The 19,376-nt window shown below is 45.2% G+C and overlaps 1 protein-coding gene across 3 annotated transcripts in view; it reads left to right on the top strand.

Annotated features, from left to right (window-relative positions):
• Window positions 1-19,167, top strand: part of Snap25 (Synaptosomal-associated protein 25kDa) — a 113,701-nt gene extending 94,534 nt beyond the window's left edge. For all 3 annotated transcript variants that reach the window (XM_084582140.1, XM_084582139.1, XM_084582141.1), the window contains one exon: window positions 13,897-19,167. In XM_084582140.1, coding sequence (XP_084438266.1) covers window positions 13,897-13,962 — 66 coding nt within the window. In that variant the 3' untranslated portion in view covers window positions 13,963-19,167. The remainder of the gene's footprint in view (window positions 1-13,896) is intronic.
• Window positions 19,168-19,376: the final 209 nt, after the last annotated feature.

Here is a 19,376-nt window from a genome sequence, read left to right as displayed (position 1 = left end):
TAATCGAAGAATACTTTATCTTTTTAATAATTTTATTCTTAATTTTATTCATAATTCGTATCAGTATTGCGTACTAGGAAATAGCTTATTTAGTGGTTTCAGTCAGTTTTGGTTTTCCTTTAGGGATCTGACTGCGATTTGAGCGTTCCCGAGTAATGAGGTCAATTAATTTTCTCTCATGGGACATCAGTGTGGCGCAGCCGTAATTGCCCCAGTAGAGGCGATACTTTCGGCCCAACACTAGCCAAACCATTTACAAAACGATATCCCTGGCGTAGGAGGCAGTCCCCCCTTATTCCTCTAGGTGATGTTGAGAAACTGCCAGCGCCCAGCTCGAGTGTTCGTTACCAGTGGCGCCTCGCGAAGCGCACGCTGGAAATCCCGTCTCCAATGAAGCGTCATTTAGGCAAACCTTGCACCCTTCAATAAACGCTTAGGCCAAGCGCATTCCAGCGCGGCTCGAGCACCCGAAGCTTCCGGTTGTTCGGCTCCTTCGATGTCACATGCGCTGATACGCTTACTCTGTGCCCTTCTTGAATCGTTTGTTGAAACAGGGCGGTACTCTTAGGCGTACAATGCTTGTTCATATTGCTTCTTTAACACGTCGTCGCACTGGGTCAGCTGTCGACGTGGCTTAAGGCGGGGAGCTGTTATTTGAAAGCCCCGCTGCGGAGCTTTGCGTGCACGTGGCAACTGCCAGGAGGGAGCTTAAGTTTGTAGAGACGGTCCGTGCTGGCGCATATCTGTAAGGGAGGATACTTGTCTCCCTCTCTCGTTTTTACCCCATCCGAACGACGCTTCTGTTACATAGCAAACAGAAGGAGACAAGGAGCAGTTCTTTGCTTACTATTCCGCTCATTAGGTTATATTCAATCAAAATAGTTTATATTTGAATCCCTTCATGGTCCCTGAATTTGTGGGCTCGTAGCCTTCTTCCCGTTTCCTAGCAACATAATTCACGCGGTAACCTTCAAGTCTTATTTTTATTTTATTTATTTATTTTTATTTTTATTTTTTTGCACACTGCATCTACAAGACTCCTTCAGGGAACGAATCAAGGCATAATTCGCGAGCCCTAACAACGTCCTATTGCTACCTCGTGCCGTCCTAAAATTACACGTCTATGCGACTTGTGTTCTTATCTGCGCGCTCTTTTTTAAATTTCCTAAGCATTACAGAGACTTTAGGGCTTTCTGTTCATTTTTTACTTTTTTCTTTTCTTTTTTTTTCCGCCACTGTGCGACCAAGCTAGCGTAACCTCATCTACTCGCGTTTGCGCAACTCACCGGGCGCACCCCCTTAAATGACAGGTCTTCGTAGTAACCAACACTCGCGTAACTAAACGCAGGTTTACGACACCTCCTATGAATGATTGAAATTACCTGTACAGATTTTATCGTACAGCTAATTTTAAAGCGAATTTTAAAACATTGCCCCACAATAATGCGGCTCTGCCACGTTGCTTTTTTACCGTGCACGTTATCGGGTGAGCCCGTTCATGTACAGCATGCGTGTGCCTAAAAATCCTTGCATCGGGGCAGCAAAAATAAATGAAGACGGAACCGCCAGAGGGCGCTTCAAATTGAAAGCGGAGCAAATTCATCCCGAGAGAAGGTGCTCGAAATCGCTAACTAGACATCTCTCGATGCGCGTATATACACCACCTGTTTCGGGTTATAAAGTTTTTAACGATGCGGCTCCCGCTACGTTCCCTCAGTCGCCGCCGTAACGACCCGCTCGTTATAGAGCTTGCGAAAGAACGCTGCGCCGCCGCGTCTTCTTAATTCGTAAATATTTCACCGCCTTGGAAGCCGAGCCGATTTCCATTTCTTCCCCGGGCCACTGTTTCTCTGCGTGGCCTCTCGCGTACCGCACTTGTGGCGGCGAACAATTCTGGCGAATGGCTGCTGGGAGACGTCCGACGGGGGGCCTCGGAAGGATCGCACTTCGCACACGCCTAACGAGGCCTAATTTATTCAGGAAAACGACGCGCTGCCTTTCGTCCGCTGCGCGAGAGAGACCGTTGTGGGATGCCTTTGCGATACGCGCGGTTTGAAAATTTCGGTGCCGATTTAGCTCGTCTCTCGCACTTGAAGCATTACGCACGCGCTGGCGCGCGGAGTTAATTTGTTTAGGCGCCCTTATGGTGCAACGCTAGGCTTGAACAACTGGCGGGTTTTCGCATATGGCATTCCAATCGCGCTCGCTGCGCGGACGGTGATTCGGTTTCTTTTCTTTGCTGTGTTTCACTTAGTCTGCAGGATGTATGGTAGAACTCGTTTAGTCTGGATTTCGATGTCTGCTTTTCAGAACCAGGAAAACTAAGATTACTAGCGTTCTGGAAACGGAGATTAGAAGAGAGTAGTTTATAACGACTGTGGCTCGTTTTTCTCCGTTGTGGAACTCGTGAGTGAGGATGAGTGAGAACGTCGAAACAGCGTAAATACCGTTTAACTCGCGCCAGCATCTGAATAAAAGTTTATTTTCGTTGAAAGCTCTAAGAAAATGAAAAATTCAGCTGCATTACCAGTTTCCCGTCCTAGCTAGCTCTGTGTCGGCGAGTTTGTGCTGGTGTAGTTTAGGAACGGCGAGTTCATGATCTCTGGCGACGTCCGCTTCGCTGGCAGAATAATTGAGTGAGGCGCCTGAAAAGGACTTGCGGATTTGGTTCGGGGGGGGGGGGGGGGGGGGGAATAAAAAAACGAAAGGAAAATTGGAGTTGGCGGCCAGCGACTTTCTGACACAGTGGAAACGCGAAGGGGTCGCCTGATCCGGAGCGCCTTTTCGACCGCTCTGTCCGAGAGAGTATTATCGGATTTGCATGTGTCACTGGGCCGCCGGCGCACCCGAAAAGGACAAATACGAGGGTTGGAACTGGGAAAGAAAAAAGGCTCAAGAGCCGAAGAATTCTCTCTCAGGCTGCCCGAAAAGATAAATTAATGCACTGGGATTCCGTTTTGGTTTAGGTCAGCATTAACGGGAACATAATGTATTCCGTTTCTTGACCCTTCCCGCCAGCAGTTAATTCCAGTTGGGATTAGTTTTGCGGTCTTCTCCGTCCGTCCGCTCTTCTTCGTCCCAGACATGCAGTTCCCAGACATGCAGTTAAGTTTTTCGGCTAGCCTTTAGGGGTTAACTAGCCGCAAGCTGCGACTGGTTGCAGGAATTTCTGCGAATTGTTTCACCGCTATCAGGGCGTTTCAAGCGTGCTTTCTGGCGCAGTTCACGCTAGACAGCAGGGCGGATGTAAAGCGGACATCTTTTGTTCCATTTAATGCTCTTCTTACAGTTTCTTCCCATAGATGGAGCTCGCGAGTGTGTATAAAGACGCGGCCTGTTTTTGTTTTACGTGGCCACTAACGAGGAAATAAGGAATAAAAGGACGGTCCCTAGGATAGCCGGTGTATTACAAAAGAGCCACTGACCAAGGCCGTTTACGTTATTCGAGACCGAGAACGACCGGCTTCCTTCCCGCACCCGGCTGTCTCTCACTCATACGACCAACAATGTTTGCGATGCCAGCGTATACGTCACCGTTAACAAACAAGAACCCTGACTGAAGGCGCCACCGTTCTCCCACTGTTTCCTGTGGCGCGGCTTCCTCGGGGTGGCACAGTCATACTGGGTTTCGGTTTCTAGTTGAGGGATGTCATTCAGTCGGAATCGGAGCCTGGGCAGTCACTTTGCTCTTTCACGTAACTAACGAGCACTTCTTTTTTTTGTGTGTGTTATACGTAAAATAAATTCCCCCATCGTCTGACAGCTAGTGTTTTCTTTCTCGCTTCGTGGACCGGCAGGCTCGTTTTTTTTTTGTTTGTTTGTTTTTTTTTTGTTTGTTTTGTTTATGCTCTTTGTAGTCGCACCATTCGCACTATTCTTGTGCCGAAAAAGTATCAGCTTTTATTTCTGGCTCGCTTATGGAAGGCTTACTCCAGCGATTTCCCGCCTAAAAGAACACTGTATTAACACTATATTATCCCCGTATAGTTTGGGAAGTGACTTTTTTTTTTCATAATCACAGTTATCATAGCCAGCCAAGCTACGTCCGCAGACGGACAAAGGCCACTTCCTTTGGAACTGAGTGAGAGAGGCGATTGTCGAACAGCGGACCTAGCTGTTGTGATTGTGATATGTGTTCATCTATCTAGTGCACGAAGGCTACGAGTTTCGGGAAACAAAGCGACTCATTTCTTTTATTGCGAAAGCAATACTACTCTAGGTTTCGAGCCTCCAGCGTAGCGCGGCCGGTAGCCACGTCTTACCCACGTGACGCTGTGACGTCACACCCCACGTGACACTAGGGCGAGAGCTGGGCTACCAACTCAATTGGTCGGTAGGAGCTGCCAACTTGGGTCTCTCAGTCTCTCAGAATCGGCATGCTAGGACCCTGGTATTCACGTTACGCCTATATGCCACTAAGGCACGTTCATACGGCTTGGTTAAAGCGGGGCTTTATATGTGGGCTGAGGAAGAAGAAGAAGAGAAGAACGCTCGGCCACGCGCAGCTAATGCTTTCGCTCAAAATTTGGTTCAGCAGCGTTGAACCCTTTACTTTTTTGGCTTGATCTAGGATTCAGCTTATCCGAGGCGCTGTACCAATTTCGAGTGGCCAGAAAATAGAACCGTTCAAATTCTTGATTGCCGTAGTGCGAGCTATAGCAGTGCGCGCACTTACTGACGTCTTCGTAAGCTGACTTCGCTCTCTAGAGTGCTCAAGTTTACCTTCAACCAGTTAACCGTTATAGCCTGGTTTGTAGTACTCATTTGCGTACGGCATTCTTGCTAAAACCTTTCTAGAGACCACGGCTTGCCGGACGCTTCTCTTTTTTTACCGCTTTTTTTTTAAATGTGACCGTGACATTAGTAATCTGTCCAACAAATATTTAAGCTTTGAGTGAGCAACGTGTCGTGATACGACGCAGTTACTGCGTCGGTCTGGTTTTTAGCGGTATTCTTAGTCTAAACTAGCAGCATGACTAAAAAGTCTACACGTTTTGTGTGCGGATCTCTATTTTTTTATTTCTTTTTTTTTTTTTTTTTTTTTTTTTTTACTAAGGAATTTCTTGAACTTGTTCGAAATGCTGCTGCGCGAACGTACTTGGCAAAAAGTGGTGGTGATGGTGCTCGTGACGTAGCCAGTGACGTCTGCTACTGCTACTGGTGGTGGTGTTCTGTTCGTCTCGTGTGTGTCTGGTGCTGTGTTTCTCTTCCCTTTCTTTCTCTCTCATTCCTCCTTTTCCTTCTTCCCCGCCATTCTCACTCTCTCTTTCTCCCCTGTGTGTATCTCTGACTGCTCTTGCCGCCGGTGCCGTTGGCGTCAAGCCGGACATGTGCCGTGGTCGTCGTCTGCACCAGCGCGCCTCCACCTCTTCCTCATCAATGTCGTCTGCTCGCGCTCGACACAGTCACACGTCTTTCCCACTCACTCACTCACCCACACTCGCCCACTCTTTCTCACTCTCGTGCCCACTAACTCACTCACCCGTGACTTGTCTCACCTCACTCGCCTGTCATGTGGGTAGTCTGTCTTTTTGTTCAGTTTTGCTTTTTGACTCTAGATACCCATAGCGTGAAGCCTCTTGAGGGCTGGAGTTATCGCGCATGCGTAGACTTGTCTCTGATAGCTGCAGATGCATGCGCGGTGGCTACGCCCGGGCTAGTCGTACTTCCTCAGATACGGGTTTGCCGCTCAGCTGTAATTATTTTATTCGCTATCGCGGTTTAGATTAAATAGTCAACTCCCATTACTGTTGCTTACGCGTTGTAGTGATGACGTTACCTGCCGCCTGATCGCGCGCGGCTGTCATTTTTGATAAACTAGTAATCTGAGCTCTGTAGCTCTCCGGAATGGCGCTACGAATTGAGAGCGGAACAAGTTTCAGAAAGAACAATGTTTTCGTTTTTTTTTTTTTTTTTTTTTTTTTTTTTTTTTTTTTTTTTTTTTTTTTGTCACAGCTGAAATTTCATTACCTGTTTCAAAGAAGCGAAATGTGAGCACGAATGAAAATGCCTTTAGGGAAGCTGCTGTGCGAACAGGATTTTTTTTTTTTTTCCTGTCTTAGCTTCGTTCAAAGCGTTCGCATTTGTAAATAACGATAGTGAAGTAAGCATCATTTGTCTTTTTCCTTCCTAGAGAGATAGAGATAGAGATATATTTTAATGGCAACAGGAGATGTCTGCCTGGTGGTAAGCCTAGCATGCTACTCCTGATGAGGGTTGAGGGATGAGGGTGACAGATTGTGGGAGGCGAAGGGGAAATAAATGAGAAAAAAAAAAAGAGAATCGGTGTCGCACACTTTCACACGCACATAAGCACACACAGATCAGTTTTAAAGGGTATTGATCAACCCTGTGTCCTTAAGAAAAGTTAACTTTCATACGCACATAATCACACACAGATGAGTTTTAAAGGGTATTAATCAACCCTGTGTCCTTCAGAAAAGTTAGTAAGGCCTTGGTAGCTCGCGCAGCAGACGATCCGTCGCACCAAGGACCCAGGACATGTTCAAGGCGCAAGGCTGTTTCTTTAGGTAAGCTTAAATTATTGCGCAGTGTCCTGCGATGTGCAGTAAACCGTTGACAGGAGGTTACCAAATGTTCAAAATTTTCACACACATCACATGTAGAGCACAGAGGCCTGCTCGCTATGCCTATTTTATGTAGGCCTTCCTAGAGTTATTCTTAGTAAAGAACTAACGAAAGCGCCTGCAGAATCTTCTTTTTTTTTTTTTTTTTAGTTAAAGGATCTGTATTTCTAGACAATAAGGCGAAAGTCGCGCTTAGAGACCTAATCGGAGTTTTATTTATTTTAATTTTTTAGCTTTACCTTACCTGCCATTAGAGGCACAACTTCTGTGACACTGTGTCTTTGCGTGTATCCTTCCTGTAAGTTCTGGGGCGCTAAAATAAAGTGCCCCTGATTCGATTGGCAGAGCTTCTCTGCTACTTGAATAAAACAGCACCGCAGACGGTTTTCGTCGCGTTTTACAGCGTCTCTCGAATATTATATTTTTAATATCGTTTTTCGCTTCAGACAGCTAGGCTTAGCAGAAATTCAGTTCACCGCCAAGTGACGGTATGTTCGAGCTGTTTTATTCGGTTCCCGCCTCCGCTAGCCGGAAAGTCTAGCTAGTAAGAAAGAAAAAAAAAAAAGAAAACACATTCAGCGCTTTTTCATTCAGTTCTCGAGCCATATGGCCAAGCTTCGGCATTCAGGAACTTCGTTTCGAATGGTCTCGACTAAGCGTCGTTCGTATTCGGGAACCTCGTTTCTGGCGAAAACTCTTCACTGACTCTTCTTTTCATTTTCACCCGTTAGGGCTTCTGTCTTTCGGCCCAAGCACCTAATGCCGCGGGTTATCGCCTTAGCGGCCCTTTGCAACGGGGCAGAAAGAAAAATGCACTCTTATGTCCCGTTACGCTTTGCTCTTGCGGGGGCGTCTTTATTCAGCCTCTCTTCGCGACGGCAGGCAACGTATTGCCCCAAAGGCTGGGCGAAGTCCAGCGCAGCGTGACAAAATAGAATAAGCTCCAGGCGCCACTTCAGAATTGTCGCGCTGCGCGAAGGAACAGAACTCCCTCCCAGAGGAGAGTTGTAAAAGAAGAACAACGAGGGTAAAATGGCCGTTGGGCGGCAAAGATCTTTTAGTCCACAGCGTGAAGGCTACTTTTGCCGTGGCGTGCGGAATAGGCACACATGCCCGTTAGTTTTGAGCCGAACGAAAGGAAAAACAAGTTCCCTTTTTAGGGTTCAGAAATAGGGTAGTGCTCGAAGAACGGGGTGAAATAAGAAGATAAATTGTCCTCAATTCAGATGCGCCCTTCGGCAGAAGCTCCGCATAGTGTCTTGAAGCTGTCGAGCGATACGTCCTGCTTTGGGGAGAGGCATTTCCGGTATTGCCTGTGCCTTTGGCGTTCAGTGGGGCAGTCTTGTTCCTCTTTATTTTTATCGTTTTTTTTTTTTTAACGTTGGAGCGAATCGGTCTGACCTTTTGCCTCTCGCTTCTTCAGGCCTAAGTTGTGCGGTTCTCTCGGTGTTTTTTTTTTTTTTTACCTCTTTTTTTTTTTTTTTTTAAATGCGTCTGCGACCTTTTTTTTTTCTGTTCGATTCGATGGAGGGCTGTTTTGATGCAACTTCGGTTTTCAGACGCTTGTATTTTTTTTTCCTCCTTGGAAGGAGAATTGGTTAGTATGTAAACACTTTCCCTAAATCTTATAGGCGCAGTACGTCAGGAAGCCTGTAGCGCATTGGGCACCGTTAACCTGTTCATAAAAGTTGGGCTAGCGAACCTCTTTCTTTTTATTACCCAGAAATGTAGCGCAACAAACACAAACACATGAGAAGAGACACAACACACGCGCTGTTTGTTTGTGTTTGTTGCGCCACATTTCTGGGTAATATGCAGCACCAACTAGCCCCTCAAGCGGTTATTTTGATAACTCTTTCTTTTTCATCTCGTGCGATGCGTATTGATTACATATTAAGCGCTTAATATTCTGCACCAGCATGTTAGCATACTATAAGGTTAGTGCCTTGGTTATTCGACGTCAATTCGACTCTGAGCTTCTTGTCTAAATTCTCTCTCTTTTTTTTTTCTGTAGTGGCCATATGTCTGGCTTGGTAAAGGCTTTAACGTCTGCATATTGCGAACGCCGGTGGTTCGGGCTTGCGCGACGCATTAAGCGTAACTTAATTTTAGAGATTCGAAACGCTGTGGCGCTATTGAACATGCTGTCACGCTGCCGTCGTGAATATTGCGAAGCAGGCTACTCGCAGCGACAGGTTTTATGAGCTAGACGATATTGGCTCACGCTGTCGTCTGCTACACGTATTATATGACTCCATGGTTGTCGCCTGCGTCACTATGGCGTTGCGTGTGACGGTGAACGGTGTGATGAATATTGGCAGGTGCTGGTAGGCTCTGCGATGTTTCAGAAAGAGAAAAGTTGTACGCTACACGATTGATCGAGATTAAATAGTCTTCAGTTCAGCTTGAAGCTGTGCTGCTTCCGCCTGCAAGTGTGCCCCGCCATCGGACGTCATCCAAAAAAAATCTCCTAGTGATTTCTGCACTGGTGTTTTTGGTGTTTTTTGGTGCGCTACAGGACGTCATCGTAAGTGTATCCGCATGTTCTGTGTCATTCGTCTCTCTTATTCTCTGCTTGACCCGTTCGCATGCTGCCTGTTTACCGCCACTCTCTTCTGAACTCCTTCTCTTTCCCCACCACCAGAAGCTGTGCGGAGGACGGTGACGTATACAACTCCTGCAAAATGCGTCCTATACGCCGTTTCTCTTTTTCCCTCTGAATTGTTTTAGCTAATGGCGCAAAGCACCTCTTGCCTTAAGTCATCACTTCTTGAGCATGATATTCTTTTTCTTTTTTTTCTGCGCAACTTTATCGTCTTCGTACCTCAATCCCATTCACTTCCGCTTTTCCGCTTTCGTTATTTTCGAAATTACGTGTTTACTGTCCTCACTTAAGAGTTAATGTTTCCCTCGCCTTTTTTAAGGCACCAACTTGTTTTCCGCTCTGGGCTTGCGTTAGAGTTTTATTGAGCAGTTTCCGGCGCGCGTTTACAACCTGGTTCTTATCCATTACCCATACAAAAAAGAAAGAAAAGTGTGTGTGTGTGTGTGTGTGTGTGTGTGTGTGTGTGTGTGTGTGTGTGTGTGTGTGTGTGTGTGTGTGTGTGTGTGTGTGTGTGTGTGTGTGTGTGTGTGTGTGTGTGTGTGTGTGTGTGTGTGTGTGTGTGTGTGTGTGTGTGTGTGTGTGTGTGTGTGTGTGTGTGTGTGCGCGTGTGCGTGCGTGTGCGCAGTTCGTAACGCGACGAGGGATCTTTCGAAGCTTTCTCAACTAGTTTGCCATTCCAAATGTGGCTCGCATTTGAGACGGAGAGCGGCAGCAATAAACATTTAGCCTGTAAACAAACTTATTCTCTTTTTCTTTTTTTTTTTTGCCGCTGCTCATCTCTGGCGCTCGGATCGGACTACTCTTTGTTGAACGCACCTAGCGGGGTTTGTTTACAGCGCTGGTGCGCGACGCCAGTTTCGTGTATTCGTTGTTTTGTTTTCCTTGCTCCATTGTCTTGTTTGTCGAACGGGCTCGGGCCAAGGAAATCCGGTAGACGGATGGCGTATAAACACCGCGCTACCTGTCGAGACGCGAAGGCAATACCCGGCGGTTTCGCAAGCGTATACGGTACGGCAAGCCTGCCCGACTGTTTACGAGGCCGCTTCTATTTTGTATGCTTGTTTTCTTTTCTTGTTTATAACTTTTATTCCTTTTCTGTTAGAATCCCGCAAAGCTCGGCCCGCTGTTATCCCGTTATACTGTGTAGTTAGCCATTCAGACTAGCCAAATCGTACTGCCCGAGTGTTTACCAGGCTGTTTGCCCCATTGTTAGCTCTACTGTTACCTGATTGTTTACCCTTTTGTATGCCCGGTTGCTTAACCTGATTGTTGTAAAACGGCTGAAAAAAAAAAAAATAATTCCATTTTGTGACGGCCGCTTTTCTCGGGTTGTTTTGGGCTTTTCTTTCTTTTTCTTTTTTTTTTACCCCGTTTTCCTCCGTTTGTTGTAGCTTTTCGTGCCGTAGTTCTCATTGCTTTCAAGCCGAACATGTCGGCCTTGGGCCATTCGGATGTGCTCTTTTCGAGGGATGAAACGCAATAAGCTTTGTGAGGCCGTCGCAGTTATCCATTGTTCTGTGGAGCTTTGTTGCACCTCTCTTACGACCGCGTCATTGGACTGGGGTCAGCTGTTGTGCAGCGGCGATTTGTTGAAATATCAACCTTTCATTCCGTCGTTGGACTCGCTGTCAAACTTCGGCCAATACTTGGGTGGCATCGGTGTAGCTGGCAGCGTCATGTCGGCCGCGCTGCCGGTAAAGGTTGTTCGGGACACCGACACTGCACCCGCACTGCTCGCCTCACGCACTCTGCACCACGCACAGCCCAGTCTGACACTTTTTGTTTTTATTTATTCTAAATTTTTTGGACGATCCACAAACAACGTCTTCTGGCAGGCGCGGGCGTAGATAACTTTTTATCACGCTGATTACGCCTTGATGGTTTATCGTACAGCTCGTATCTGCATTTACGTCGAAGCGGAACAGCAGGGAATGAATCCTGTTTGAAGTTTTAGGCTGTGCTGTTCTCCAGTAATTGCGTAAAAGCGAGTGGTAAACAGAGCCTTGATGTCATGCTGGGCATCTTGGCAAGGCAGCTAATTTACCGGAGCTGCTCTCTGCCGTTTAATATCGACTTTTTCAACATCGAAGGTTTTTTTTTAGCCTGATTTTTTCTTTTTTTTTTTGTGTGTGTGTGTGTGTGTACTTCAATTCTCTCGTACTTGTTTTTGTTTGTTTGTTTTTCTTTTGCCAACTTCACCCTCAGTTCCGAATATTTACTGGCCCTTCTGGTATTCGCTGTGATATATTTCCGTGAAAATCGACCCTATTGTCGAATGGTGCCTTCCTCTATGAGCAATCGCCAACCGTGCGTAGGCATATACAATAAAAGTGTCCGCTTGGGTTTCCGTACCAGCGAAAAAATGAAAAAAAAAAATGGCGAGACAGGCTTATCTATACCGCAAGGCTTTTCCTGTAGCGTACTGCCAAGTTGCAAATAAGCATTTTTATTTTTTGTTGCGTACGTTTTAGTTGCTGTGTATATCAAGTGTTTGTTTTGTTTCAGTTGCTTGGTATTCGCGTTCTGTTCTTCGCTTTCCCATCTAATGTTACCTAGGAAAGATCATGTCAGCCTAGTGGTGTAATTCATCGGACATGGTCAAGTTGCGCGAAACAAAAGCACGCGAGACAGTGTACGGGGTGCGTCGAGATTAGACATATTTCAATGAAATCAGTCGCCAGTTCTCGCTTCTCCCGTACCTTGTCTCATTCGTGTTCCTTTCATGCAGCTTTACCATGTCTTAAAAAAATATGATCAATTTTTGGTCTCCGTTACTATATCGATTACAGAGCTTTTTTTTTTTTTTTTTTATGTGTTCCTCGCTTTCTGTTCTTATACGCCCATGTAGTACGAATCGTCCCTAATATTGGGACTTTGTTGGCAGGACCAAAACATTGCCAGCATTTCATTGATAGTAGTCGCACTGTAGCTATGCCAGCATCGTGCCTTGCTATGGAGCAGCGGCAAGCATTAGTGCGCTGATATAAAGGCACACTGCCCCAGCATGCTTCCAGGCCTGCATTTAGGTCGATAGTAGTGCCTGCTCTTGTAGTTACGTAGTTCCGCGCAGTCTCTCTCTCCGAGTGGTGCTCGCTAAATTTGGCGAGTTCAACCGCTCGCTTGCAATGCCTGTGTGTATTTCGACCGCCAACCTGGCAGTAGAAGACATGTTAGTAGTGATCATAGTGCTTGTTTTAGTGGTAGCTACAGTAGTTGTAGTATTAGTGTAGCGTTATTAATAATAGTGTTAAGTACTCGCGGTAGTAGTAGTAACAGTAGTAGTGCAGATCGGTACTATAACAGCAGTATCAGTTTGTAGCTAGTAGCTATCCCTTAGTGGTTTTGATATTTCCGATTTTTCTCTCCGCTGCTATTCTGGCGCATTGTACTTCAAAAATGATACAGCCATCTTTTACTATTACGAAAACCCAATTCCAGTGTTCGCTTTTAGCCCGTGTTTTTATAGAACGCATAGCGTTGCTTTGCTGACAGGCTGACAGAAACAGTTAAGCTAGCCTTTCTTCTAAGTATTTTTGCAGCATGGCTTTAGAGATCAGTTTAGCGCGCTAAATGCCGGAGCCTTGACGTCAGATGCCACTGGGAGCGCGCCTTCTCATATTGAATTCTAAGTTTTCTTGAACGAACTAAACACACTTGAATGATTTGACGGTGAGATATATCTTCGTATGAATTCTGACTGTAAAGGCGGCAGGCTCTGACTCGTTGCTGCTCGGGGTGTCGGTGAAACCGACCGCAGACTAGAGACAGCCACCAGATTGGCAACTTGTTCGAGCTGGCCAATTATGGCGCCCGGAGAAAAAAAAAAAAAAAAAAAAAAAAAAAAAGAAGAGAACAATGTTGAAAACGAAACTTGGTTGTCTTATTGCATACCAAATGGCGCAGTGTGCCCGTAAACAATGCGGAAGGCTCACGTATCGTCGCACGATGGTATAGTTAGTGGGCGAGCAATGCTGATCCGCCGGATAGGGAAAGAGGTAAAGAACGAGACGCGCGTCCCCCGGTGCAGACATGGCAGTAATTGAATTACAGTAATAAAATTACAGTAAGTTAATTACTTTTTCGGTAATTTGTAATGTAATGAATTACTTTTTCAGTTTGGTAATTTAGTAATGTGAATTACTTTTTAGTAGTAATTTCGCAGCAAAGTAATTAATTCCTCTCGAAATTACTTTTACTAAAGTGCGCCACTACTCCTTCAACAGACAACAAAGTAGAGGGCGCGAAAGCAGGAACGACGTGCTGCAATCCGAAGCCAGCGTAACGGATTGGCAGAAGGAGACAGAATTGAGCAGAACTATAGTCAACTAGAATACTCTGGAGAACAAGTTGTTGTTTTGTTTAATAGCTTTACTTAGTTTTTGCATTTATGGAAACTAGAAAGTAATTTCAATGTAATTGAATTACTCAGTAGAAGCAATTGTAATGTAATTTCATTACTTTTGGGGAGCAGTAATGAGCAATGTAATTTAATTCCTTTTCAAAGGTAATTTTGCCATGTATGCCCCGGTGGCATGTTTGTGTAAAGGATCCTGTAGTTGACTTGCTGTTTTTAAGGTTTTTTAAGTTTTGCACGTTCTCCTACCTGTTTATTTTGCTTATGTTTGTTTGTTTTCTTGTTTTCCTCCTTTTCTTTTTCCTTTTTCCCCTCCCTTCTATTCTTTTCTTTTTTTTTCGCGCGAACAGGGAACCTCCAACGTCGTCCGCGTCAAGGGTGCGCAAGAACGGGCAGCCAAGCTCATGAAGAGTTGAGCGTCGCTCCTATTGCCGGAATATATTTTTTTTTTTCACTGACACTAAAAAAACACACGGCTGCACACTCACGGTTTTATATTCCTACACACATGTTACACACACCGACAACCCCTACCGCACGGAGGAGAGAAAGCGCGGTCCGTGCAGAGGTCACCGTGTGCTCTTCCCTTGGACATATGCACCGCAAGCGTTGTGGAGAAAAAAAAAAAAACAAAACAACAAACGAGTGAATGTTTCGTCGTCCGGTTGCGAGGACTTTGCGCTTGGCTTTTCTGTGTCCCTGAGCTGGTTCGTGTGAGAGCCCGGTTGTGCAGAGTTTTGTTGTCACATGCATGTGGAACGCGGGGGCAGCCCACATGGGAGACGCATGCTCTCTTGGTTTTAAACATCTTATCTCACCTGGTAATCGCTATTGTTTGTTTATTTTTATTCGTTTTGTTTGTTCTTTTGGCAGAGTTTTAGGAGGCGGTAATGACTTCATGTGATAGGGGAGATTATGAATTGAGAAGTCCTGTTCCAAGCGTATGAGTGTTGAAGTGAAAACTGTTGCACTTTTTACACCGCGCAAGTTATGTGCGGATGTTTTTTTTGTGTGTGTGCGTGTGTGTGTGTGCGCGCGAATTGTTTGGGAACTTTATATTTAGCATAACAGCTGTAAATTTGATTCAGAGATTCAGAATGCCTAATTATTTGCAACTTCAGCAAAATAAAACGCCGGGACTGCCTTCTTTTTGTATATTGCTGACCTGCTGTTAAAAATCGCAAAATGGTACGGATACTTGTTGCATAATGCTGATAGGCGTTTTGTAGATAGTGCAACAAGCACTGAAACATTAGGCTTGCTTTTACCTACCTTTCATAAACAATACACTTCAAGGCTTCTTTAACATCTTTTTTACTTTAATATATGTGTTTCGTGCTGTCAACAAAACTGCGAATCTTGGATTCATGTCTAGATTAGGTTTCCTGTGAGAGCTATCAAACTAAAAAAAAAATATTCTGGTCCTGAAAAAATTATACCTACATATCCGACTTCTTTTAAATGCTTGCATCTTTATTTTGCCGCATTTGATGCAAATTTCAATTTCTCAATTTTGTTTGATTTGCTATGATCGAAACAGCTTTTCCGCATTTTGTGTTCGGTTTAACTAGGACATAACTTTGCAATTTTTTTAACTGATTTGCTGGATCGGCAAGGTGCGTACAGAATTCTGTGTTTATTAGTGTGTTCCCCGATTCTGCTTCTGGGGATTCGTTTCGCGTTTAATGCAATTGTGCGGTTTGGTTTGTTTCAACCTCTGCTTTTGTATGAGCACAGCCGTTTGGGGTGTGTGTATTATGCCTGTTTCACTTTCGAGCACATCGCCGCAAACCATAGCATTTTTGAGCACTTCCTATAGCTTTCATTTTTTTTTTTTTTTTTTTTTTTACTCTAGTACTCTAGGCAGCTAGTTTCTCTAGCGGCCTTCATTTACCTTCTTTTCCACACCTTACCATATATATCATAAAGGCATTAGTTGTTTAAAGTTAATAACACTCAATTCTACAGCACATGAACGCAAGAAAAATGCATTTCAGGTTCTATTATGTGTGTTTAAGATGTGTGTAGACCTAAATGTTATTTTTTTTTTTTCGTGGTTCTCTCTCGGCAAGCGCAGGATTGATTGCTCTCGGAGAATAGGCAGGTCTTCATCCCTTTTCAAGGGCACGTCAGAGTCAGGCTTTGGGGAATTGAGCTGTTCTTTCGTTTTTTTCAGCCGCATATTTTCTTAAGCAGAGCCAAGAAAAAAAATGGTGAGCAGCCTTTTTGGCGAGGTTTATATGTCTTTATGAAACAGGATCATAAGGCTCTGTGGTGGCTGGTCGGTTTGTCCCCCCTTGGCTGTGACCGCTTTATAAGCTCATGATTAATAACACCCATTCCAGGCGAGTAGATTAAAGCCATATTTCTCGCTCATCCTTTCCCGCACTTTTTTCGCGTATTGAACAGGAAGCAGAATGTCAAGGTCGTGTTCCGCGCTCGGTAGGTTCTTGGGATCCTTTTGAATGTTTTTGCTTGTGTCTGCGCAGCACTCCAGAAAATTGACCCTAAATTCTGCACTGATCTTCCCCAGATGCTCTGGCCCTGCCTCTTTTTTTTTTTTAATTTATTATTTCCTCCCGCACTTTGTTCCTTAGGCTCTTCTCGAGCTCTTAAGGCATTCACGTTCTCCTGTTGGATTGGCTTGGATCTAAACTCGACGTGACCGCACGTCCCCGGAACTTCTCCCGGAAAGGCTCGTCCGTTTATAATGCCAGGGGTCGTCATCCGATATAGGGGAGCGGAAGGAAATGGTCAGGTTGGAGCCTACTGCAGTAATCCTTTACCTCAACGGAGCTGCCGCTTCCGAGTTTAAATTTGTTCAACTTTGTTGAAACGCTTGAAACACCTAAGGTAGTATATGGTTCTCATGTTTGTTTTGGTCAGTGGTGTTACGAGGGCCGGGGGGAGGGGGGGGGGGGGTCTTAATGGAAACGAATCGAGAGGGAATTTTGTTCATTATTACCCCTTTTTCCTGCCTGTGTAATTTGTCTTGAAAACTTTCAACCCCCTTTCTGAAGTTTATTTCACTGTTTTCTTGGCGTAATCACCTCCATCGTTTGATTTTTAGGATCTTTTACTTTTCCGAACTTAACGTTAGCAATTCATGCGCAGAGCTTCGTAGTTTCTTCCCATTAATAAGATTTATCTTCCCTTGTAGCGATTTGTTTCTCTCAATGTTTTCATTTTTTCTTATGTGCTAATTTGCCGCAAACCACGAACCGAAGAGCCTTTCGAGCGCCTTGCATGAGGTCTGTTAGGCCCATTTATCATTGTGTACTTAATAAATAATTGCAGGGGAACTTTCGGGAAACACTATATAGATACCTTCCCCGATGGTATAATTTTCCTAGCTTATCGTTTTCTCCTTTGCACTCTGCGTAAGCTGCGCTTAGAATGCAGTAGCGGGCTTCCTTTTTCGCCGCGTTTCCCATTTAGCTCTTACGCTACATCTTACAAGTTTGCGCGCACTGATGGGGGAGAATTTCGGTAGTTCAGCGCTTCACGACGAACGGAGCTCTGTGCAGGTTTAAATTGCCTTTTTGTTTTAGCTTCGGTTTTCTTCGTGGTTGTTTTGCTGCACACACTGTTCGCATCCTCATGTTGTATTGGCCGAGCCTTTTCCTGCTCCATACTGTAACTGCGGGGCTGCTTTTTTTTGCCAGGTTTACTGGGCACTGTTGACAATGTATCGACAAGCATGGAACACTGCATTCCTGCACTGTTCCAATATTTTCTTTTTCTTTTCCCTGATGGGTAAGCACGATCGTCTGTCTGCACGTGGGAAATGGGAGTCCACTTTGCTCGCCGGCAACGCTGTGACGAATGTTTCCGCTTATCCATTTGCAGTAGGCTTTGTTAGTATTCTTCCACCATAGCCGATTACAAGCGCTTAGAGCTTCCTTTAGTAACATTTGCTCACGCTTGCCATCACTGCTAGGCAGGTTGGCAACATTGTACAATACACTTAACGTAACCGCGTAGATCAGAGAAGTTTATGTAGTTAACACAGCAATGCATTCCTAACTTCGTCGGAGAAGACGCGTTTGTCGTGGCAGTGATGTGTTCGTTATTCCTGGCGCGGTGTGGTTTTTGTTCCGAACGGGTCCGTGAGTAGGAAAGTTGCGCTAACAGGCAGTTAGAACACGACCTGGCCCGGAATGTACGTTAGCGGGATGAGGAGTGCCAACGGTAGGTGTAGCCTTGCACCGGAGCCTCGTATCAAGGCTAAATAGCTAAGCCTAAATGTTGCAAAGCTCGATAGACAGTTCCGAAAGATGGTACGCAACGTATTCCAGTAAGTTACTACTACCAATTTGATTTTTAACATAATAGCAGTAATTTCATCTTTACTACGAACGTCTCGGAAATTTAAGGCATCACTACGGATTTGACACCTGTGAGATAGCGGGACGTATGCGGGACCATTTGCAAGTTAAAGGGTCGCAAATCATTTGACTCTCTATCGTATAAAGTGCTGATAGTTTTGTGCAACGGCAGATTTATCGAGAAGCAGCCTTGCGTAATGTTCAGTGTGGCAGTTTGTAGCTGCTGAGGCGCTTTAAAACACACGGAGGGCACTCCATTATTGCCGTGACGTAAGCACCACTTTTAGCCACTATACTAGAGAGATTTAGCTTACCGTAATCCGCCACCGCGCGTGGGCGGGGCGCACAAGCTGATTGGTCCCGACGCGACAGGTCTATGTGCCGGTATCAAGTATGTGGCGCCATCTATCGGCGTCAAGGGGATCTGGGCATGCGCAGTGCAACGCGCGTTGGCGGATCGCGGTAAGCTAAATTTCTCTACTGTTTGTCCAACGCTGGGCCGCGACAGGCGTCTTGTGGAGCGATAAGGGTACATTTGGGCGATTGCGGACGTGAGGTCGCGCTGCGCGCGATACGAGATGGCCGTGGCTTGAGCATGGGGCTGCTATATGGTAAGTGCTGAAGGCGATAGTTTTCTTTATTTTAGACCCGCATGCTCCGCCTGTTCGATAGTTTTGAATGCTGTACCGATCTCAACCGGGAGTTTTTATTGTACAGCTGCAAGTTTTAGTGAGAGGGGCACTTTGGGTGGGAAAAGCGCGCCAATCCATTCCGTCTTGCAGTGGCGCTTCGGTCGCTCGTTTATATCGCCCGCATCGTCCTTTTACGGCGTTTATATTGTCTTCAGTGTTGAGCGTGCTTGTTGACATGTTGACGCAGTCGCTAGTTGCTCTGAAGGTTTGGTTGCTTTCCTACTCGCTGTAGGAGTTGCTACTGGTATTCGGCCTTGAAAGATTATGACAACTTTTGTTTGTCTTAGTAGGGGCCTTCGTTGGGTTTGTGTTCTTGCTGTAGGCTTATGATCATGTTTGCATCAAATGCATATTATTTACTCTGGGTGGCAGTAAACCAGTGATATATGTTCGGCTGGGGTTTTAATGTTCTTGCAATTTTATTGATTGCTTGGCTCTACTGATGATTTTCTTCTCTGTAAATTTTTTTCATTGCATGTTTTCAACTGTATCTATGAATTGCATCTTCACGAAAATTTTATGGTTGCAGTCACCTGAACAATGCCTTCCTTACCAACCCATAACTTGTTTTTGATGATCAGATAAAGAAATTTTGAAACTATCTGGGTTTTGTATCTCACTGAGATCAACGCGAGTACTACGTTTTGACCTATTTGCACCTCTTTTTTTTATTTTTTTTTGTAACTCTACTATTTTTCATTACTCTCTCATTTCGCCATCGTCCATTGTTGTGTCCGCAGGTAGACTGCACGTTTCTAAAAAGCATTTTGTTATCTCCCATTTAAGATACCAAGCCTCTTTCTGTTCTGC

This window comes from Amblyomma maculatum, chromosome 10, assembly GCF_055883805.1.
Source record: "Amblyomma maculatum isolate TAMU_Amacu chromosome 10, ASM5588380v1, whole genome shotgun sequence".
Taxonomy (NCBI): Eukaryota; Metazoa; Arthropoda; class Arachnida; order Ixodida; family Ixodidae; genus Amblyomma; species Amblyomma maculatum.
This window is presented reverse-complemented; position numbering and strand designations above follow the sequence as displayed.